General features: G+C 29.6%; 2 protein-coding genes across 4 annotated transcripts; both read left to right on the forward strand.

Annotated features, from left to right (window-relative positions):
• The first annotated feature begins 216 nt into the window (after positions 1 to 216).
• Positions 217 to 5,980, forward strand: LOC137823976 (AAA-type ATPase family protein). Of its 3 annotated transcripts, none has more exons than XM_068629378.2 (12): positions 217 to 646; positions 738 to 849; positions 1,033 to 1,234; positions 1,308 to 1,403; positions 1,509 to 1,624; positions 2,029 to 2,109; positions 3,017 to 3,140; positions 3,893 to 3,942; positions 4,685 to 4,775; positions 5,145 to 5,180; positions 5,329 to 5,426; positions 5,535 to 5,980. In XM_068629378.2, exons 1-12 carry the CDS (start codon positions 333 to 335, stop codon positions 5,649 to 5,651), a joined length of 1,437 nt encoding a protein of 478 aa, XP_068485479.1. In that variant the 5' UTR covers positions 217 to 332; the 3' UTR covers positions 5,652 to 5,980. The 3 variants fall into 3 exon arrangements, 2 of the variants coding, with proteins under 2 accessions (XP_068485479.1, XP_090149881.1); XM_090293755.1 differs by having other exon boundaries at positions 253 to 646; positions 1,295 to 1,403; XR_016514726.1 differs by lacking the exon at positions 3,017 to 3,140 and having other exon boundaries at positions 246 to 646.
• A 14,946-nt stretch (positions 5,981 to 20,926) lies between these two features.
• FLA8 (FASCICLIN-like arabinogalactan protein 8) lies at positions 20,927 to 22,640 on the forward strand. Its single transcript, XM_068629484.2, has one exon. It carries the CDS (start codon positions 21,188 to 21,190, stop codon positions 22,445 to 22,447), a length of 1,260 nt encoding a protein of 419 aa, XP_068485585.1. The 5' UTR covers positions 20,927 to 21,187; the 3' UTR covers positions 22,448 to 22,640.
• The last annotated feature ends 1,449 nt before the right edge of the window (positions 22,641 to 24,089 follow it).

Here is a 24,089-nt window from a genome sequence, read left to right on the forward strand (position 1 = left end):
ATTAAATCGTATTAAAATAAATTTCAATTTTAATTAAAAAAACCTAATTAAATTTTTTAAACAATTTATAAATGTAAACGTATTAAGTTTTAACCATCATCATTTTACTCCAAAAGGGACATTCACTGTTTTGGTGAGCGAAGCACGTGACTGTGGTGAGTGTTTGAGCCAGTGCAAGCTTGTATTTACTTACAATCAAATCCAATAAATTCACAAAAAAACTTAAACCTAATCAAATCAAAATACAGTAATAAGTTAAACGCACGCAAACCCAAATTGGCTTTTCCGAGTGATGAAAAGTGAAAAGGGACAATCGCGTTTATGACTGAGGAATGAGTTTCTTTCAGGGAATTATTGATTCCTTTAACTCCATCTTCGTTCCTCATAACAATCACAACACCGCAAATTCACCATCTCTTTCTTCTTCTTCACCGGATCCAATGGAAGCTCCTCCTCCTTCTGTTTCCAACGACCGTGTCGCTTACAAGCTCAAAGGCTACTTCGATTTGGCCACGCAGGAGATCGCCAAGGCCGTTAGGGCTGAGGAATGGGGTTTGGTCGACGACGCGCTTCTCCACTACAGAAACGCGCAATCGATCCTCCTCGAAGCTAATTCAACTCCCGTTCCTTCCTACATCACTCCCAGGTTCTTGCTGTTTCACGCCGATCATTCCACGCGAAAGTAGGGTTTGTGGATTCTAATAATGTGAATGTTTTGTTGATGGAAACTGTGGCAGCGAACAGCAGAAGGTGCAGTCGCATCGTGAGAAGATATCCAAATGGCAGAGTCAAGTTTCTGAGAGATTGCAGACTCTCGCTAGACGAGCTGGTAGCTCATCTGCCAATCAGGTACCCTTGTTGTTGGTGTTTAGATTCTAAACATTGAAGGTGATGTTTGAAGATGATGAAGGTCCTAAGCCTGTTAAATTAGAATGATCGAGTGTTCTTACTTTATATTGGTCAAAGGTTTATGATTATAATTTATAATGAGACTTTTATGTTTCTTTTCTTTTTCCTCGAAAACGTTTACAGAGCACTACTGCAGTACCGCTTAAGCCATTGGGTACTAGAAAGAATGTGTTACAAAAGCCCCCTCAAAGAACAGGTCAGGTGACTAAAGTTGGAAGCCCAAAATCGAGTCAAGCATCTGGTGTAAATTATGATACCAAACTAGTTGAAATGATTAACACTGCCATAGTAGACAGAAGTCCTTCTGTTAAATGGGAAGATGTTGGTAAGAATCTATGCATGTATGCTTCTTTGTTTTATATATTATCATTTCTTTGATTATCAGTGTGGAAATGCAGCTGGGCTTGAAAAGGCAAAGCAAGCTTTAATGGAAATGGTTATTTTACCAACTAAGAGAAGAGACTTGTTTACGGGTCTTCGAAGGCCAGCCAGAGGTAATGCCTTAAGACCTCATTATATTTTGGCAAATATAGGATCATGGTGAAAATTGAAGAATGAAAATGCCAAATAGTGAAATTGATGAACCCTTTTTGTTCTAGGTTTGCTTCTCTTTGGTCCACCTGGTAATGGAAAAACCATGCTTGCCAAAGCAGTGGCGTCAGAATCGCAAGCAACATTTTTTAATATCACGGCAGCCTCCTTGACATCAAAATGGGTACGTTTCTATCCACATATCAGTTGTAATTACAGGGTTTTAGGTATAGCGGGAAGAAAAGGAAATAAAAGATACTTAATACATGGAAATTTGATATTTTACTGATTTGATTTAACTTGATATGATATGTTATATGATTTACAAAATCCTTATTTATACTAATGCTAGATATAATCCAAACTGTATAATATAACAAATCATGAAACATCAGAAAATATGGAAGTTAATCCCAAACAGGTAATCCTAGATGTTCTAAATTATTCTAAAAATAAAGTGAAGTTATTATTGGATAATTTTCGTATTCTAGCAGTTTCCTTTTTTGAATCTCATTTATTTCTTCTGTTAATATGTTTAAGTAATGGTTAAGACTTTATTCCACGATTAACTTGTGTTGTGCTCAATAGGTGGGTGAAGGTGAAAAGCTTGTCCGGACACTATTCATGGTAGCTATATCAAGACAACCATCTGTAATTTTCATTGATGAGGTATTTCCCTCATGAATAGATATAGAGAAACTTTTCTCCCAATACTAAATATGACTAGAAAGACCTTACAGAAGAATATGTTTAGAGAATAGGGGAATTTTTTTAGCTTGCTTTTAAAGCAACAAACCTCTTCAGAATCAGTTCCTCCAGAGCTTTGTTTGTTAACTATTTGAAGTTTTGAACATGTCCAACTGCCCTCTGTGTTTCAATTATTTTGTTTGAAACTTGGTTCAGAGCACAATATTAATTGATTTTTGTTGAGAGAAAGAAAATAAGAGACATGTGATGATTTCGTATACAATGTGTCGTGGCATAAATAGATAGATTACAGTTATTCAAAACTTAATTTTCTTTATTAGATGATAATAATAATTATAATAACAACAACAATTTATCCACGCACCCTACTTACATTATTTCTAACAATTTTCATTGAATTATTATTATTAACAGCATACAGAGCTTGTTTTAAAATAATGTGGCTAAGGATCCCTTCTGATAAAAGTTGTATCGGGTATCTTGTATCTTCTAACTGAACTAGGCTAAATATTTATTAAGATTGATGATGCACATAACATAACCAATTCCGGTGTCTACATTGTGAAATCACTTCCAGTGTCTATCTACATTGTGAAACAGATTATTTCCTTATCACATTAGTCTGTCCTTCTTTATAACAGTCAGTCTCTGGGTGACCAGCACTATCATTGATTATCCCAAATTCTAATCCCTTATGATGGCTAAAGTGTAAAGTTATCCAATTTGTTGTGTTTAACTGTTACTTTTCTTTTCCAGAAGCCATACTAGTTAAATAGGAGAATTTATAAACAGAAAGTAAAGGTTATATTCTTTGCATCTTAATTTTTTTCTCCACTAACAGTAGTAATTTTCTCTTAACTAATAACAGATTGATAGTATAATGTCAACAAGGTTGGCAAATGAGAATGATGCCAGCAGACGATTAAAATCTGAATTTCTTATCCAGTTTGATGGGGTGACCTCCAATCCTGATGATATTGTGATTGTAATTGGTAAGCATTATATCTGAAGATACTTAGTTATTCACTTTCTAAAATTAAGCAAGAATTAGATTTTAGATCCAGTACACTGGTTAATAACATGCGTACCATTGCAGTGCTCTGGTTTAGTGTTTTTTTGGTAATAGTTGCAGTTGCTGGTCTTAGTTCCCCTTTGGAAAGTGATGATTGATAGTTTAGATGTATGCTCATCTGGGAGTGTTGGAATTTCTGACATTCCTGTTGTAAAGCCTCAATTTAGTCGTCTAAAGTTATGTGTCATCACATAAGTCCTCTAAAACTTTTTAGTTAGCACCATAGTGGTTTCTCAAAGATTTCAAGTGCCATCACATTTGTCCTCCAAAGATTGTTGTCGTCATATTAGCCCCATAGATGGGTTTGGGGCTTATTCCAGAAATAGCTGTTTAATATCATCTGGTGGAATTACACAATGATTAAATTTCCCTCGCTTCTCTCTTTTAAATTCAGCTGAATCTCACCTGTGGTGTGTTAAGAACAATATTAATTCCTTTCCTAGCTGGCTTGCTTTGTAATCTGTCCTAAAAACGTGGCATCTGTATATAATGGGATGCCAGACTGAATTCAGCCATTGTGGATGTGGAATTTCTTTCTTTATCTTCATCTGTTTTTTTATATTCCAGAATAATTATGAGTTTGAATATAGATATAACTGAATACCTGGTCATGTGTCTATAAGTCTATTATTAGTCTTACTAAATTCATAAATTCACTTCTCCTTAATATAGGTGCGACAAATAAGCCGCATGAATTGGATGATGCAGTTCTTAGGAGACTGGTAAGAATTTCTTTATTTAGTGTCCTATACTGGAAATGTAAAAATATAATTCCAGAATGTCATGCTGCTCATGTGATTTTAAATGCAAATGTTTATCAGATAGAATTTTTTTATTTTTTTTTAGCTGATGGTGTGAAATATTGTACAGGGATATAACCTTTTGTTTATTTTTTGCTCAATGACTATTATATGCCTTGTAATAGGTTAATAAATTATGTGATTATATCATACTGTCTTGAATAGTGGTTTTAAAATGGTCATCTGAAATAGAAACCCATTTGTAGATAATATATTAGTATGATTTTGGGTGTATACCTTTGTTAATTGTAACATGTCTGTATGTAGTATACGATAAACTTCTATTCTAATAATCTGTATTATCTTTTATTTACCTTGAGACATAGCTTAGACTCCTAGCAATTGTTTTTATATTTGTAGGGAGTTTCTATTTGCATGGCAATATGGCATTCGTTTGCTTCTTTAACGCAGACTTACGCTCTCTGTTAAGATTCCTCCAACAAAATTTCTGAAATGTTTTGTGGAAAAATCTATTAGTTTTCAAAAAAAAAATCATTAAAACACTTTGAATTATATTTTTTAAGAGACATCTCATTTTTGCTCATTGAAATATATGCATGATTGTATCCCATGGATGGACACTGGTTTTAAACTTAAATGATCTTTGAACCACATGCCGCTTCTCTACTTACAATTTTTGGGTTTGCTGTTAAATCTTTACTAGGTAAAGAGAATATACGTACCTTTACCAGATGAAAATGTTCGAAAGCTTCTGCTAAAACACAGGCTCAAGGGTCAAGCATTCTCCTTACCTAGTAAGCAATATGCTCATATTTTATGTTTTGTGATACTTCTATTGATATGTGTACTTGGTGCTGCCACAGAGTGTATTTCCTGGTTATTTATTCTTCTATAGGATACTTGGTTTACTGCTGCTGGCTTGTACCTTCATATATTCTGGTTTCATCTGAAATTCAATGCCAAATATGGTAAAATTAACTTACCGGTTATTGTTTGCCAAACAAATACTTGAAAATGCAAAAATTGTATTAGTTCTTAGTGATGTTATTTTCTGTTTGCTTTAAACTTGTTATTGACATCTTCTAAAAATAAGCTCCAGATTATTATTATTATTATTTGCACTGTTCTGCTTTCAACTAAAAGCTTTGGATTTTATGTTGCAGGTAGAGATCTGGAGAGGGTTGTAAAAGAGACAGAAAGTAAGTATTTGTAGCTAAAGTGCATATTTTGCTCGTGCCTAGTTTGACTCATGATGAGAAAGAAATTAGAACAAGGAGATTTTATTTTCTCTTCTTTTTTTCTCCCTTTTTAAACGCGACCATTATGTTTGTTATTCTTGATTTGCAGGATATTCTGGTAGTGATCTGCAAGCCTTGTGTGAAGAAGCTGCAATGATGCCAATTAGAGAGTTGGGTGCTGACATTCTTACTGTTAAGGCTAATCAGGCATGCTATTTGATTTGAATTACAAGATCTTAGATGTGGATTGGTATAATCTGGTAAATGAGAACATTTCTCTTATTGTTAGAAGTTAACTATTTTAAGTTTTACCAGGTAAGAGGATTGAGATACGAAGACTTTAAGAAGGCAATGGCTACAATTAGACCAAGTTTAAACAAAAGTAAGTGGGAAGAGCTTGAGCGCTGGAATGAGGAATTTGGCTCTAATTGAAGTCAAGATATTAAACACCATGTGCATGAAATTCAAAGAAAATATAGCAGTGTAGTATGTACATAACTAAAATTAGACAAGACAAAGACATCAATGTTAGTGGCTATGAACTAGGTGCTGCTCATTTTGTAAATGGCTATCCTAAAATCCAATTTAGCTACCAGGGTTTCCAACGTAGAAACCTTGAAATGGCTACCATTAATCATTTTAACTTGTACTCTTTGTACATCTTTAAGATTATATATTTAGTGATTGTAACAACAACGCCCAGAAAAATATTGAAAAGGAAGTTTATAAACATGGCAGCATATGAATTTTGAAGTTCATAATCATAGTGTTTGTGATCTCTTTTTTTCTTCTTTTCTTTGTTTTATCAATAAAATGTTGGGATTTTTGTAGGCTTTTAGTTGAACCCATGGCATTATAACCCTAATTTTGAGAGTTTATTAGACATCATTTATGATGACGAGTCTTCTTCTCTAGTGTTCCTCTATTTCTTATACCTTTGGCTATGTTTTCTAAACTTGGCATTATTATTTTATATCGGTGATAGTTTAATCAGACTACACAACATATTTTTTTATTTTACATATAAACTTGTTATTATTAATTAATATTGATGCAAATTGTTGAAATTTCAATTTAAATACGATAATATATTTTATTTAAACTTTCATATGTATTTTAAATTCATCTTTCTTAACGGGGTTTGGTTTATGAAAAAAGGTTGGGATACCCTTTGTATCCCTCTTAATTTAATTTAATTATAAAAAAATGTATTTTAAATGTTTAGAACTTATAAATTTATGTATTGTTTTTGTTTTTATCACAATTAAGTTATGATATTTTTTATATTCTTATATATATTTCAATTATTAAAATAATTTATTAATATTTATTCGACTTGACCACAGTTAAATCATTAAACCTTAAATCACTATCATAACAAATTCAACGACAAGATCACTTGGTTTTAAAAACTGACCCTAATATTTACTACTTACATATTTTATCATCTAATAATCATATATTATTATCCTTTAAAATCATATAGGTTTGTTTCGCACTTGACCCACAAAAAGTGGGTTGGGTTGGCCCATCCTGCATAGAATTTTCGGGCTGATTTTTGTAACCCAACTCGTATAAGGGTTGGTCCGCGGGCCTACGGCCAAAAATAATTTTTTAAATAAAAATTTAGATTTTTTATTATTTAGATACATTAAATAAATGGTCTGATAATATTATGTGTAGTAAGATGTTATTAAAATTTTCAAAATATGAAATATGAAGTCACATAAAAAAAAATATGGAGATGCAGAAAAAAAAAATTTACATTTCAAAGTTATACAAGTTATGTGGATTAACCTACTCCGTCCCACACTTAACCCGCGCAGACTGCGAATTATGCGGAACAAAAGCGAATTTAAATAAACAACTCATCCACGTTTTTTTTCAACGGGTCGACCCGCACATCCCATCCCGTCCCAACTTTGCCACCCAAAAAAATACTACTTCATGAAATGTGTCTTCCATGAAATAATCTTCATATGATCCTTCATAAGATTGCCAAAGCAAACGAACTCATCCACATTATAATTACACGGCATTGAAGAAAGTTGTTTGTTATCTTGTACATAGCACCGACACATTCATGAGAAAGACAAAAATAGATAGGATTCAGGTCTTATCATCCTTATACTTGTTGTCACAAAGTGAAACATCAATGTTTTCAAGCAAGTACACTAATCACTCTTTAATGATGATATAAGGTTTACCATTCAAAATAAATTTCAATATATTTAATATAAGTTTTATACAACGTATTCGCTCTATATTTTTCTTAATATCATTTACCAATACTAAAGTATTAGGAAAGTAGTGGAGAAAGTGTATTTTACTTTGTGTATTTGTATGAGTTTTAATATGGAGAAATATTATATATATATATATATATGATTTTGTTATTCTCTTAACTTAAAATGATATTGTGTACTTGTATTCAATCTCAGAGAGAAATCAGTTGATAATTAATAGTAATTTTGTGAAAGATACAAATGATAAGAACATTACTTATAAACTAAATGTTCTCTATTATTTGAGTTAAACTAAATGTTCTCTATAATATATATATATATATATATATATATATTGAATTTAGCTAAAAGCTCATTCTTGAGTTTGGATTTTTATGTATTTTGAGAATTTAAAATTTAAAAATATTATATGAAGAAAACTATATATATATATATATGATTTACTCATTTTATGTAGGATTTTTTTAAAATTAAGCACTTTAATTTAAAAGAAAATTAAAACAGTTAAGTTTATGGTAGATGTATTTAAAAAATCGGTATTTAATTTTTAGTTTTCTTTTGTAATTTCATAACATTTTATGTCAATCCCATTTCAACCATGATGACAAATTAGCAACCCCGTGATTCATAATATATTTGTACAATCTTTCATATTGCAAAATCCATTATATAAAGATAACCTCTTCAAAAATCAGTTATTAAACAACTTGTTTATGTAAAAGGTGATAATATATATACGTAAATGAATTGGCTCTATATAAAAAAAAAGTCATAAGTCAAATTAATAAAAAAAAAGAAAAAAGAAAATATTTAAAGATTTATGCATTTTATAATAATTAAGAAAACAAAATATAAAATGATATTTTATAAATATTTTCCTATATAGAAGTAATGGTGAATAGATGAGATCATTTTAGAGATTTAGTTTAAAAGTTTTTGCTTGAGGATGAGACTCAAATTCACAATGATTTCTCAAATTATATAACCACCAAAGAGAGGTTATGTGAGTTGAGAATGGTGATGAAAAAGTACATATTTTTTAAATTATAATCGTAAATAATTATTATTTTTTTTAAAAGTTATGCAAAAAAAAAAAAAAAAATTAAGTTATGTTAAGATTTATAATTTAAGATTTAGTTAAATACACTTTGTTTTGAATACATTTTTTTAAAATAAGTAAATAATTCACCATCACTCCAAAAAGACTCTAGAAAAGTGAACTTGTATGAAAATATTTTTTTTTCTTTTTTTATGTATTCTCTTTCTGGAAAAAATTTTAAAAATAGAAAATATCACAATACTACTTTATTTTTTATATAGGGTTTCTCATATGAGTTATGTGTAAGACAGTTTCTCTTTTTGTATTTATGCCAATTTTGTTAATTTTTTTGCCTTACAATATATTCTTTTACAACCACCACCAATCTAAAGTATGCCCATGTGCTTCAGAATATTCTTTCAATCTTTTTTTTATTTGTTTCACATTCCAAAGTGACAAAAGAAACTGTGAGAAACTTCCTTTTTTTAATATGTTCTTTATAAAAACCATTATTGCCTATAGAAATCATAAATGTTTAAAAGAATATATGTATTTAATTATTATCAAGTGTTGCTCAATAATAATATGCCATATGTGTGATCAACATTACATTATTTCTTTAAATGATTTTTTCAATGATTATGGACTTATTATGCAAAAGTTGTTGTTCTTTTTGTGAAATTCTTTTAATTAATTTTTCATACAAATTGCATTAACATCTATTTTATTTTTACATTAACGTCTATTTTCCATTAATAACTACAAGAAACTGGGAAAAGAATGAAAAAATTGAAAAACATGAGGTTTTTTTACCACGGTGGGTTTTTTTTTTTATCAAAATGGGTCATTTAAAAAAAAATCAAATTTGATAAGTCGTGCCAATTTGACACGATTTCATACGAAGAAATCATGTCAATTTGATACGATTTTGTCACCTCAATCTTAAGTCGTGTCAACTTTGTATGATTTATGTCACGTCAACATTAAGTCGTGTCAACTTGGCACGATTCTTGTCACATCAACTTGAAGTTGTTTCAAGTTGACGCGACTTTGTCCACGTCATAAAGTTTTTTTTATTTATTTTTTTATATATTGAGTAGTAAGTTATGTAATGTTAAAAATTAATTTGATACATAATTTTCTAAGGGTGTTAGTTTTAAGCGACACAAAATTGGGTAATTGTGTATGGATCATGTTTAACGGTAATGTAATATATTAATTTGGTTATTTGATTAATAAAAAATATGAAGAAAAGCGTTATTGCATTAGGAAATAAATAGAGAAATGAGAATTGTTATTGTATTTGGAAAATAAATAGAGAATTGTTGTTGTGGATTTGGAAAATAAATACCTTGGAAAATAATGGTTTTATAGAACACGTAATGATGAAAAGAGATTAATTATAATTAGACAGATTAGTAAGATTCATTACAAAATATAAAATAAAAATACAAATTTAACTATTGGAAGTAAATTATTTATGGGAAGAAATGTCACAATGTGGTCTTCATATTTGTTGTCGAGGTCTTCGTGGAGGGTGATGATCAGACGGAGGTGGAGGTGGAAGAGGATCATTAGTGATATGTTCGTCATCTTCGTTATTGACTTCATTATGAGATCCTGGTGATGGCATTGTGGTTCAATAGTGCATAGTAAAAAAATTATAAGTGTAAGGAATCTGATGTTGTGGAGAATGAAGTGAGAGGTGACGAAGATGATCCATGTGTGTGGATGTGGATGGTTGTGGAAGACCCGAATGATTGGATTGACCAACATCAAAATCATGACCATAAGAAGGAAACCTCGAAGGGTGATAAGTCGGATGCAAAGGCGATTATGGTTACGGTTCCAGTTTCATGGGTTATTGCGGTGTGTCATACTATTCGAAAACAATTGTTAACTTCATTATAAACATGTTGATATTGTTAAAAGTAAAAGACATGAATATGAATTAACTTACATTATCGTCAGATGAGGATTCCTGAGCCGATATGTAATGGATGGTATGGTTAATGTACCACTGCATGTAAGTTGTAGAATCATGCAAATGACCATTACCATTAAACTGAATGTCTTCTATTAGACGATTATGTTTATCACTCCACATTACAATCCATTGTTGATGGTATTTCAGCCAGTATTTGTTTGTTCTGCCCCTCGTATTTTTTTTGTGCAACTCCTCTAAGTTTTGTGGCTCTAAAATGGAATACCTTGTCGAAAACTAAATTGCCGCATAACTCGACTAGTTTGGTGAAATTCAACGATGGCAAAACAAATAAGGGTAACAACTGCCCTACTAACTGGAGAAACCTCATCAGTGATCAATACAACGACAGTTGGCCTGTTGTATGGAGACAAGAACTGGAAAAATACTTGGCATTAGTATTAGACAAAATATATACTTAAACATTGGATTGAGAATATAAATTAATGTTTTTACGAACATTTTTTTACTGTAAATTATCAATTGTCTTCCTTATCAAACTAACTATCTTCGTAAGTGAGTGGTACCTTTGTGACGGTGCACGAGACCACCTTGGATAAAAAAAAATTGTTAATATTGGACATCAAAGTTCATTTGTATATGTGATACATTAAATATCAAAATATACCTTTTTGCTAATGGGAAATCTTGTCCGGCGTCAATGTCCTCGGGAGTTAATGGCCCAATTATTGGAGAAAGTGTTTTAATTTGTTCCTGAGCCTAACATTACAATAGTAACATACAACCTCCTATGTTGTCTTGGTGATAATCAATTTCATGATCTAATGCACAATAAAGACACGCCAAGACAACTAAACCCCAATTATAAGTGGCGACATGGATCAAGTCAGCTAATAATAACATATACATTAGATTTAATCTGCTTGTCGATGTGTCGGCACCAACAAACTCCCAATTAATGAAAGAATATGTGCTCTAGCATGTTGAGCGATGACATCGTCCATAACATTAGCCGACAGTTGCTGAAAGTTATTGTTCAACCATGATAACTTTATGGTGTTCCCTTTAATTACATTCGAGGGAGGGATGGACCCTAACAAGTATTGGCACGCTTGAACCATGTCCCTACTTGTGAATCCAGTGACAGGTTCACCATCGATGGGAACACCTAATTGCAGAGCCACATCTTGCAATGTGATTGTGGACTCTCCAAGTGGAAAATGAAAAGTATAGGTCTTTGTTCTCCACCTCTCAATTAGTGCAGTAATCAAGTGATAGTTAATGTCGATGGAGGAGGTAGTTAGTAGATGTAAAACCCATCTACATTTATCATATGGATGACTCTGGGATCTATTAATTGGAGGTGGGTAATAACCAGATGACATGTCGTCTTGGTCGTAGTAATTGTTTGTTATCTCCCCAAATGAACTTAGTAACATGTTTATTTTGAAGGCACAATAAGACATACACTAAAGAAGATGACGTCCGAATGCCATAAAAAAATGCTTCTATAATTATTGTAATTATTTTAAAAAAATAAATAATTGTAAATAATTATGTATATTATGAATAAGTTAAATAATATAAATAATTACACTATTGTAACAAATCATAAATAAAAAAGTTATTACCAACTATAATGAATCATAATTTATTTATTTATCTAAACTAATAAAGAAAAATTCTATCATAAACCAAGTAATAGATTTTTTTTTAAACCTGTTTAGTTTTTAAAATCTTATTTATATTAAAGTATGAAAAGGTATAAATATTGTAATTATTTTGAAAAAATTAAATAATTATATATTATGAATAAATTAAATAATATAAATAATTGTATTACTGTGACAAATCATAAATAATAAACAACTGAATCACAAATTATTAAATTTTTTTGTCATGACAAACTAAGTAATAGATTTTTTTTAAAATTGTTTAAATTTAATTTATATTAAAGTATAAAAAGGTATAAGTACTCTAATTATTTTGAAAAAATTAAATAATTATAAATAATTATATATATTATAAATAAGTTAAATGATATAAATTATTGTAATACCGTAACAAATCACGAATAACAAAATTATAAACAACTATAATGAATTACAAATTATTAAATTTTTTTCTCAATTAATAATTTTTTTTATCACAAACCAAGTAATACATTTTTTAAATCTGTTTATTTTTTAAAATATCATTTATACTAAGGTATAACTATTATAACTATTTTAAAACAATTAAATAATTGTAAATAATTAAGTAATTAACGTTTATAAAACTGATTTTAATTTTCTATAAATTTATTACATATAAATTTTACAAAAATATAATACACTGATATCTTTAAACAATCCAAATTAATGTTTCTAAAACTTATTTTAATTTTTCAAAATTTATTACATACAAATTTTACAAAAAATAGGATACATTAATTTCTTTAAACAATCCAAATTAACGTTTCTAAAACTTATTTTAATTTTTTAAAATTTATTACATACAAACTTTATAAAAATATGATACACCAATGTCTTTAAACAATTCAAATGAACGTTCACAGGTTATCTTCTTAATCAAATATTACTAATCTTATATAGAAAATAACTATGGTAATAAACAGAAAAAAATTCTACAAAAGTTTTTATAAATTAAGTCATACACGAGACACAATTTGTAGTTGATGGGAACTTACAGGATGTACTATAAAAACTACAAATCAGTGTGAGTTAGCAGCACTCAACTACAATAAGAACTCTACAAATTGAATTGAAAGATGGATTCCTTCAACATTGTGGGCACAAGTAGGTTAGAGGTCCAGTTGGTAATAAGATTTCTCTTTTTTCCAGCGTGGTTTGGCAACAACGTGGTTTGGAAAAGAAGTATAGGTTCATTGGCAAAGGAGTGTAGGTTGCTATTTAATTGCATTTGAGCCTCTGCATCTCATCCTCATTCACGCCAACAAATGTGCTTCATTTTTTCCTTCATTCAATGGGTCAAAATTGGTCAACAAAAAGACTATCTTGCAACACTATTTTAAAGCACGCTTGTAAGTGAACATTAGATGTACTTTAAAGCTATCATGCGGTGCACTTTGGAAATAGAAGGTCTTCCCTTCACTATACATGAATGAAGACAAAGGAAGAGAACCTGTCAACTTATGACTATTGCATGTGAAAGAATTGAATTTAGTGCATTGATTATAGTGGGTGAGACAACTCCCACTATGGTCAAAAAACGGAGAGTTTCAATATGTTGAGGGATCAAATATCGTACTAGTATAGAGACACCGTGCAACGTAGATACTACGCTGTCAATGGAGAGAACCCTGATCCTGAAACCATTGATCTCTTCATCTTTATGGGTATCAAATAATCACATTTTCTCTTCTAAGATAATTTAATGCAGTTTTTTAGAGGTACTTTAAGTGTTATTCTTTATTAGAATTCAAGCTTTTATTTGAAGAATTTGCACAGTACAAATTAACATAGATCTCAAGGTGAAATCTAACTGAGTGGAGGAACAATAACAAATATAAGTTTTGCTCTTTTACTAAATTAATTTGTTAAAAAATGTTTCCCTTTTAAATGATTTTTCGTAATAGTTAAATTTTGTCCTTTGACAAAAGAGCGAGTTCATTGGCAAAGGAAGCCATTATATGGTTTTTCCAATTGTTACGAGCATATGTGACACCTTAGTCAAATCTATGCATGATTATGGATAGAGGAACAACAATATTATTAGCATTATAATCAATCTCTCGAAGTTGCTTCAGAAGAAGATAGTTTAACCTTAGTGTATTGCATATGCCATATATCATCCAATTTCAACAAGAGATTTACAAATGTTGAGTTAAAGCAAAAACTAATCAACATGAGTAAACATTTCTTAACTTCAATCACATACTTCAAACAATTCACAACCTTTTCCATTAATACCTTTTTTTGAAATTGTCACAATTTATGAAATGAAGGAGCTAACTTAAATTATAAAAAAAAAAATCATTTTTTGAAGAAATATTTTTTATTTTTTTCTTTTACAAGAATTCCAGGAAGAAGTTGATTCTAATATTCATCAATTTATCAACTTCGCAAACAAACCACATTTTTTCCCACAGCTCTAAGGGACCATATGCATTCAGGGAATTTTTCTTATATAACATTGTCAAGTATTAAAAAAAAATCAAATGTGATATTTTATTGACATGGACAAAGAGATTGAAGCTTTTGTGAAGCCAAAAAGGAGCTTGATTATGGTAGCATCATCCAAATAAATAAGAAAATTAAGCAAAATGGATAATGGTTATTATGTTGAGAACATGTGCAAAAGTGTTTTGATGGTTACATTATGATGTGTATTCCACTTTCTACCATTTTACATTAATATCATCTCTTCTTTATTATTGGTCCCATCTATTTTAACATTATTAGCTATCTTTTGCACCCATGTGTCTAAACTTTTCTGCATAATTCATATTTTTTTCAAGGTACAAACATTAATTAATTGTGTTTGGATATTTTAAATACTATTCTTAAACTTATATAAAGCTTGGAAAGTTGAAGATGTGTTGTAGTTCCTAATAAGGGCATTACTAACTTCACCTTTCAGATTTCTAAGTATATGCATAAAAGATTTTTGCATTTTTTTCACACAAAAGTTTGCATGTTATGGGATTCCATTTTGCCTACAACTTGCCATTTAAGTACTTCACACTTTTTTCATGCCATCTTCATGATTTGTCTAGTTTTTTCTTTTTTTTTATATACTAATTTTCTTAGGCTATTTGAGAAAATTGATTATCATTTTTAGGCACTGAAAATTTTTATTGTGTTACATGATAATTAATATTATGATTACAAATATTCAATTTAATATACCACCAATTATGGACTAACTTATGTAAAAAAACATGAGGTCGGTTCCTATTTAAAATCTTAACATAATAAATTTATAGATAATTTTTTAAAATTTGTACTTAAATCTTAACTCTTTCGTCATTATAAAAAGATTTTGTTTAATAAACAAATGACACTAGATGAAGTAACATAATAAGAACAAAAATAGGAATGTATTGGAATGATGAAATTTACCATAAGAGACAAATATGTCTATGTTGTGCAAACTCAAAGTTCAAAGTTGGTAGTTCAAAGAAAATCATTTTAACTTTAATCTTATATTAATAATAAAAATAATCAAATTTAAAATAAATATTATATATAAAAAGAGTTAGAAAGTGTATTTCAAATTAATAAAACATAAAAAAAATTATGATTAATTTCATACATATGAGTAGTGTGTATACTTGTATTAAAAAATTGAAATTTAATCCAAACAAACATAACAAGAGTGCATAGTACTCTTACAATTAAATGTGTGTGGTTTGGCATTTTTTAATAAATCTTTTTACTTTTGTCTTTTTTCCTTTAGCCTCTTCCCTCTGTCGAAGCATAAATTTAATGCATGTTTATTCTAATAAGTTTGATCTAATCCTAAATATATTTTTATTTATATAATATAATTAATTGATTAATCTCAATACAATAATTACTTACAACCTAAATAAATTTATTTAAAATAATATTTATAAGTATAAATGAACAAGAGTGTGTGGCATATTCTATAATTTCTTAAAACATCATCATAATTTGAGCAATCCAGATATTAATGATTTTGTTATAATTTTAAATGTTTCATCATTACAAGTGTGATGGATATATTGGATATAGTTTGTGGATTGCATTTGAGATATTATTATTTTTAAATTCAAATTTAATTCAATCACTGGTTAAATTATGTGTTTATGGATTAAAGATCTATATAAATTAACTTTAATATTGAATTTTAAATAATAATAAATATTTTGGGTATATATTTAATTATTTATAAAATTTGATAAATCAAATTACTTTCTCATTTATTCGGTAATTTTTTTATTAATATTTATTTTAATTATACATTTCTCTATTTAATTATCTTATTTATTAAATTTACATTATTTTTTTCATATATTTTAGATCAATTTTTTATTTAGATACATATTTGATTTGCATGATAAAATTGTTTATATAATGATGTATCACATAAAGAATTTAAAATAATTAAAAACATTAATTATCCCTCTTATAATAATGATTTTCTACATTGATTCTTTTGAATTTGTGGTAACTAACATAAATATTGTATTAATTTACTTATGGTCCTCTTGATATAATAAAAATATGATAAAAGTATAAAAAATTATTGAGTGAAGATTAGATGTTTTAAAAATCATTAAATAAAAATTAATTTTAAAAACTAAAATAGTTAGTTAAAATTTGATTAAAGTATAGATGATTTTATAAATTAAAAAGATTATTGATATCTAATATTTTTTATTATTAATAAAAATTGATAAAAACAAGTTTATAATTTGGTATTTAATCATTAGTTACCAAAGTTTTAATAAGAAAACAACCATTCATAACCAATTAAACATATGATAACAACTGCAGAAAACATTATTTGAGAACATTGTGTGGATAAAGAAGAAGACGCGAGCGTCGGCCGCCTCGGCGGCCGCATCCCTCGTCATTGAAATCTCATTGTTCTTGATCGATATATATTCATTCTAAATTATCTTATGAACCATCCTCAATATCAAGAACTTCTTCATTGGAGTCGTTGTAGAAATTCTTCGAATGAGTATCACAAATAAAAATACATCATATACGACGATGATGGTCATCGCTTTCCTCATCATAATATACTAAAAAATCTTAACATATAGAATAAAATAAAACAAATGACGAATTTTGTATTACCAATCTTCACAAACACAAATTCATTATTCCTAATATAGTAAAGGTATCACTCTACACTTCACTCCAATTTAAATAATAATTGTAGCATACTATAATTTAAGGGACGAAACTTTTTGCAATGGTGAGCACTAGTGACTACTATGGTGCCAACAATTATTGTGGTCGCACTACAATAATAAAGAGAAAAATAATAAAGAGAAAGAATAAGAAAATATGGTTCAACACGAAGAGAAAATTATATACAATAGATTTAAGTGATGAATATGTAGACATATAAAATTTATAATACCAAGACTATATAATATTAAATGGAAAAGGATATACAATAAATTAATGTGACTATTTTTAATAAATTCTTTAAATGAGTACTTCTATTATGTTTAGTCTAGTACAACTTATGTCTAATAAATGACATTTCTTTACTAATTTTACAAAAAAAACACAGAAAAGAAGGAAGGAGCCAAAGTTGTAGAGAAAAGATGAGAGACATTATTTAACACACAAAACAATGTATATTAGTTCAAATTGAAAGTGACATAAAAGATATTTCTTTAATTTACACATTTTCACCAACTTACTATGATATATAAATTACAAATATCGCAATAAATCTTGTTTTTTTTAGTGCATATTAAATTCTTTTATCAAAGGGACACCTCTTTTAAACTTGAACAATCAAAATAAACTGCATAACTAAATTTGTTAAACAATAATAATTGAGGGATAAAATATACAATTAAATCTTAATATTTTTATAAAAACATATTATTAATAGTTATTTTCCTTTCATTAACTATTAGTATTAACTATTAGTCATTCTTCATAGTTCACTCTTGATTCATCAAGAAGACTATTTTTTTTAAAAATTATATATTGAAATAATAAGATAAATTATGTGTGGTTTGATAACGGTCCGATAACGAGTGGTCTGATAAGTCCAATCAACATTCGTTAAGATAAACTCGAAATGACTCTGATACCATATTACAAAGTTGATTTTAAGTATAATCAACCCCATAAAACTGACTCATGAGGTGAGGTTTGCACCCAGTTATATACAATGAAAAGTCATAATCTCTAATCAATGGGATCTCCGACATAAATTAAAGTTTTAATTTTGTTGAAACATACATCTCCATTTATTTTTCATTTATTTTTATCTTAAATTCATTGAAAAAATATCAATAGATGTAATACAGAGAACCGGAATATCATTTAATAGAAATTTTAAAAAAATGTTTGAAAAAAAGAAAATATTGGTAAAAGTTTTGTAACGTTAGAAAAACCCATGCCGTGGTTTTCGAATTTAGAATGTTATAAACACACACAAGACAGTGTTCCATAAGAGCGAAGCAATTTAAAAAGTGTGAAAAAGACAGAAGAAAGAGACAAGGGCAGATTAGTAGTTTCACACAAATAAGGGTAACAAAGCCAACAAATCCCACCATCCTCTCTTTCCATTTCCAGCTGTGACCAAATCATCCCTGTCCCCCCCTCACATGGCCCCTTCCTTAACTCAACCATGGTTACTTTCTTACCATTTCCTTAACCATCATCTTCTACCCTTTTCCCTTTTTACCTTCATACGCCAAAAACATTACATTCAATTCTTTTTAATTCAAAACATCAATATTTAGTTTCTTTATGAATAATATAAGTGTAAGATACATTATTAATTGTTATTCAATGAACATTACATGCATTCAAAGAGGACACACAAATCCATTTTAAATGCATGAAGTGCTATCATTTATAGAAAAATATTATTTGGAACAAGTTAAAAAATTTATAAACATATCTTGAATTGAATTGTATATGGCCAGGTTTTGGAAATATTATTAATTTTTTTAGATTAATCTTGTGTTGTTTAGTTATAACTTATATTTTGACTATAGAATTATATTTTGTAGAATTTAATTTTAAATTTGTAATGAATTAGTGTAATTATATTATACTAATGGGAACACGGGAACACAAACTATTTGTATTTTTTATTTTTATTATTATTATATGTATATTTATATTTATTTAAATGAAATATAAATTTATGTGTATATGTATTAATATGTTGGGACAAAGAAAGAAATGTGTGGAATGAAAGACTACCTATGAGAGATACATAAAACATGAGAATAGTGTTATTGGATTTCAATAGATTTAAACGAAAAGAAAGATAAAGCGGTGAGAAATAACATAGGGAAAAAGAATAGTGATAAAATCTAATCCAAAAAATTCAAAAATTTAAATTAGGAATCAATAACATGGTAAAAATTGAATAAATAAAGATATATTTTCGAAAATTAAATTAAAAAAAAATTCTACTTTCAAAAATTCTAATAATTATTTTAATATGTTTTTAAAAAATTAAAAAATAACGCAATTTTAATAATACAATAATAAAATTAAATATTAATATAAAAATAAAATATAAAAACAATTAAAAGATAAAATCTTTTTACAGATAACAAACTAAACAGTTCAAGTTACACATCATTATACCAAGATAATTGTTGATGATACACAAAATATAGTGAACTTAACATAATTAATCAGAGATTAATAGATTAAAAGTTAAAAAGGCAATTTGTTCAATTGGTGTTTAAAATGTAAATAATAATAACGTTCTGTTGTCGTTTTATAGAATCAAGTTACTCACCACCAAAAATGTGTTTAACTAATGAATGTTAAGTTAGTTTAGAACTGAAAGTTGTTAAATTAAATATTAAAATATAAAGGAAAATCATATCATTTAATAATTATTAAAATATAAACGTGCTTCTATATAATATGCTTACATAAATTTTTTTTTATCATTGATAAAATTGTAATTGTAATTTTAGTTTTCAAATTAATTACGAACTCTTTTCTAAAACAGATTTAATTATTATATTCTTTGTATATTATCTATCCTACTATTAGTAATATATACCATATCTTATAATATTTCCAATCAAATTTAAAATAAAATTAACGTTGGTTTAGTATATGTCATACTTTATGTTCATTAGTATAACAATATCATAAAGATTTTTTAAATGTCATTATGTATTAGTATACATAAAAAATGCTAAATGAAGTTAAAAAAATGTTCTATAAAAAATTAACAAATTATTTTAAATTTTTTTTACAAAAGACTATTAATATAAACAACAGACTTTTCAACTCATTACAAAAAACTTGAAATTAGCTCAAAACAATTTTCAAATATACTCTTAATAAAAAAAGAGTATAGATTCTCAAGCAAACTTGCATTTAATAATTACACAATAAGTAGTCACATCTAAGGCCATAAAATGATGCTTTAATATATTTTTAATTTATCAAAATATTAACTAAAATTTAAGTATAGTTAATATGTTAAAATTTTGTTTTCATAGTAAACATATGTTTTCTAAAATAATTATAAGATGTTTCGAAAGTATTCCTAATTAATATTAGTCTTAATACTAACTTTAAGCACGGTATAAAAAACACTAAGTTTAAGCAACTAAAGTGGAAAATTATTTTATGAAAATAAAATATTTGTTACATAAAAGTTTACAACAATGCAATGGATACATTGAATACATTAAAAAAAAGGAATATATCCATATGTGAAATATCTATCAAGTAAAAGCTATATAATTTTAAAGTGTTGATATATATATACACTTTCGTATGAAATGTATATTATTTTTCTGTATTTCTATCTATTAGATTAAAGGCATAAGAATGTAAAAGTATTTTTATTTGAAAAATAATTAAAATGCAATTACATATTTGACTTTTTTTTATTTTATTTATAAAATGTTGTCTTTTTGACTACACTGTTTTCTTTTGTCCTTAAATCCTTAACCATGGTTAACCTAACCAAACCACTCTCAGTGCGTGCCCATGCCATCTTTTAACTGCTCTTCCCACTCCTCACTTCCACTTCCACACTTCCACACTCTCCTCTCTCTAACATGGCTGCTCAGTCTCACCTTCCCCTCCTCCTCCTCCTCTCCTTCCTCGCCGTCGTCTCCGCCCACAACATCACCGACATTCTAGCCGCCGATCCGCAGTACAGCGACTTCAACAACTTCCTCTCCCAAACCAGGCTCGCCGACGAAATCAACACGCGTCAGACAATCACCGTGCTCGTCCTCAACAACGCCGCATTCTCCGCCGTCGCCGACAAGCACCCCCTCTCCGTCGTCAAAAACCTCCTCAGCCTCCACATTCTCCTCGACTACTTCGACAACAACAAACTCCACCAAATCACCAACGGCACTACGCTTTCCACCACACTCTACCAAACCACTGGCACTGCCAACGGCAACGTCGGATCCGTCAACATCACTGATCTCAAAGGCGGCAAAGTCGGCTTCGGCTCCGCAGCTTCCGGCTCCAAGCTCGACTCCACCTACACCAAATCGGTCAAACAAATCCCCTACAACATCTCCGTCATCGAAATCAGCGCGCCGATTATCGCGCCGGGGATACTCGCAGCTCCTCCGCCGTCAGCCAACCTTAACATAACGGCTCTCATTGAGAAAGCCGGATGCAAAACTTTCGCCTCACTCATCTCCACTAACGGACTCATTAAAACGTTTCAGTCAACGGCGGATAAAGGTTTGACTATTTTCGCACCTAATGATGAAGCCTTCAAGGCGCGTGGCGTACCTGATTTGAGCAAGCTCACCAACGCCGAAGTAGTCTCGCTCTTACAGTACCACGCCACTCCCAAGTACCTTCCTGTTGGATCTCTCAAAACCACGAAAGACGCTATCAACACGTTAGCCTCCAACGGCGCCGGAAAATACGACTTCACCGTGTCCACCGCCGGCGACTCTCTAACGATCCACACCGGCGTCGACTCCTCCAGAATCGCCGACACTATCCTAGATTCCACTCCGCTCTCGATTTACTCCGTCGACAGCGTTCTCCTTCCGCCGGAGCTCTTCGCGAAGTCGCCGTCGCCTGCTCCGGCGCCGGAACCGGCCAGCGCGCCTTCTCCATCTCCGGGGCCAACTCCTGCGGAAGCGCCTTCGCCGCTTCCAGCATCTCCTCCGGCTCCTGCAGGAGAGACTCCAGCTGGCGCACCGGCGGACGCCCCGTCATCGGCGGCTGAGCGGAGCACCTCCCCCGGCAAGAATGACGGTGTTCACGTGAAAGCTTCTGCGGTTCTCACTGTTACAGTGACTGCTTTGTCGGCTTTGTTGATTTCCACTACTTTTATGTAATTTTAATAGCTTTGTTTTGTAAGTGTTCGAGTTTTTGCCTTTTTTTCCCGGAATATGATTGGACTGGGGTGTTTGGTTTATTTATTTATTTTCTTATAAATTAAATTAGGCATGTGGTGATGTACGACGTCGTAGTGCTGTATTCTATTTTAGCTTTTTTTTATTTAATTTAATTTTTGGGTTATTTATGGAAGATTGTGGTGGTTGTATCTGGTGTGCCACTTTCTGTATAGTATTATGTGAAATGGGTTATCTCTGGCGTCCGATTAGTGGTACAGGTGAGGGAGGCCACGTGGAGGAATGCGACTGGGTCCTACGTGTTTCTTTTCGTGAGGACCATCTCATTTTAATATTTTTTTCATGATGAAAAAAAAAACAGCACTCAGATCTAGTTCTGAGGACTGTGCGGCGAATTGTTTTTTCAATTTCCAACAACATTTTTAACTGTTAAATTAAAGGGTTTAACGATGTAGGTGACGCGCGAGGCGTTTGCAGTTAATAACGCGCTCATTCAGTTCCTTGATTCTGTTGGTACTATTTTGATACAAGGTTGTTGAGAAATTAGTTAACACAAACATGGGGTGTTTTATAATTTAATGAATGCCAAATGCAGTTAATTAGGGTTTAGTTAAGTAATGAATTAGCTTAGGGTAAGAAAATGGTTAAACATAATCCTCTTACCAACAAGAAAATCAGAAGAATGTACTTTCATTGCACTTACAATATCAATAGACAGAGAGATTTTCATTCTGACTTTTGGGTATTTGTTAGAGATTTCTATGACACGACAAATATTGAAATTATTCACTCTTTTGTATTTTAAAAATATTTAAATATCAATTAAGTTGATAATATTATAAATTACCTTTTCAATAAATCCCTTTCCACTTATCATATATTAATAACTATATTTTTTTATATTAATAATAACTCTAGTTAATATCTTTATCCAAAGAAGTATTATTTCATATTTTTTTATATTTATATTATTACTTTTTAATCTATTGACTTATTGAGATAAAATAGAAATTGTTTTACAGATGAACTTTTATACAACACTCGGATCTCATCTTTCATAACCAATCTCCTTGAAATTATTGTGAGTGAAAAAAAAAATTAATAATTCTCCTGGAAATTCTTGTCTCATATTTCTAATGATTCATTCCAACCAGCTCTTTCTTTTATTTACTCATTCGAAACGTAATCTATTAATATATTGTTTATAAGGACTAATGTGCGTGCTTGGAATCATAAATGCATTATTAGAGCTATAAATTTGACCCAGTTAATAGTCAACCTTAACTACCTTCTGAATCAAATCTTCTTTTATTAACTTGGGTTAAATAAGACTTTAATTAATTTTTAAATATTTTAAACTATAAATTGATTTTTAAATATTTTACATTAATTATATATTTATCTTTAAAATTTACTACTTACAGCTTAGTTGCAAGGTTAGCTTAACCTAGTTTGTGTAGGCATAACTTGATACAATCTTATTTTGCACGACTTAAGTTAAATTGGATTAAATCTTTCTTAACTTGGATTCAACTTGATCTGGCCCTAACACAACTTAGTTGAACATCTATGTCAATTTAGTTTGACATTGTTTTGGGTCAACTCATCTTATCTCGATTTGACC

Source organism: Phaseolus vulgaris, chromosome 8 (assembly GCF_051622355.1).
Source record: "Phaseolus vulgaris cultivar YP4 chromosome 8, ASM5162235v1, whole genome shotgun sequence".
Lineage (NCBI taxonomy): Eukaryota > Viridiplantae > Streptophyta > Magnoliopsida > Fabales > Fabaceae > Phaseolus > Phaseolus vulgaris.

Coding starts and splice junctions, on each gene's coding strand:
- LOC137823976 (XM_068629378.2), top strand. CDS start 333: ATGAGTTTCTTTCAGGGAATTATTGATTCCTTTAACTCCATCTTCGTT. Junction 2,110..3,016: donor CTGTAATTTTCATTGATGAG/GTATTTCCCTCA, acceptor AACTAATAACAG/ATTGATAGTATAATGTCAAC. Junction 3,141..3,892: donor TGATATTGTGATTGTAATTG/GTAAGCATTATA, acceptor TCCTTAATATAG/GTGCGACAAATAAGCCGCAT.
- FLA8 (XM_068629484.2), top strand. CDS start 21,188: ATGGCTGCTCAGTCTCACCTTCCCCTCCTCCTCCTCCTCTCCTTCCTC.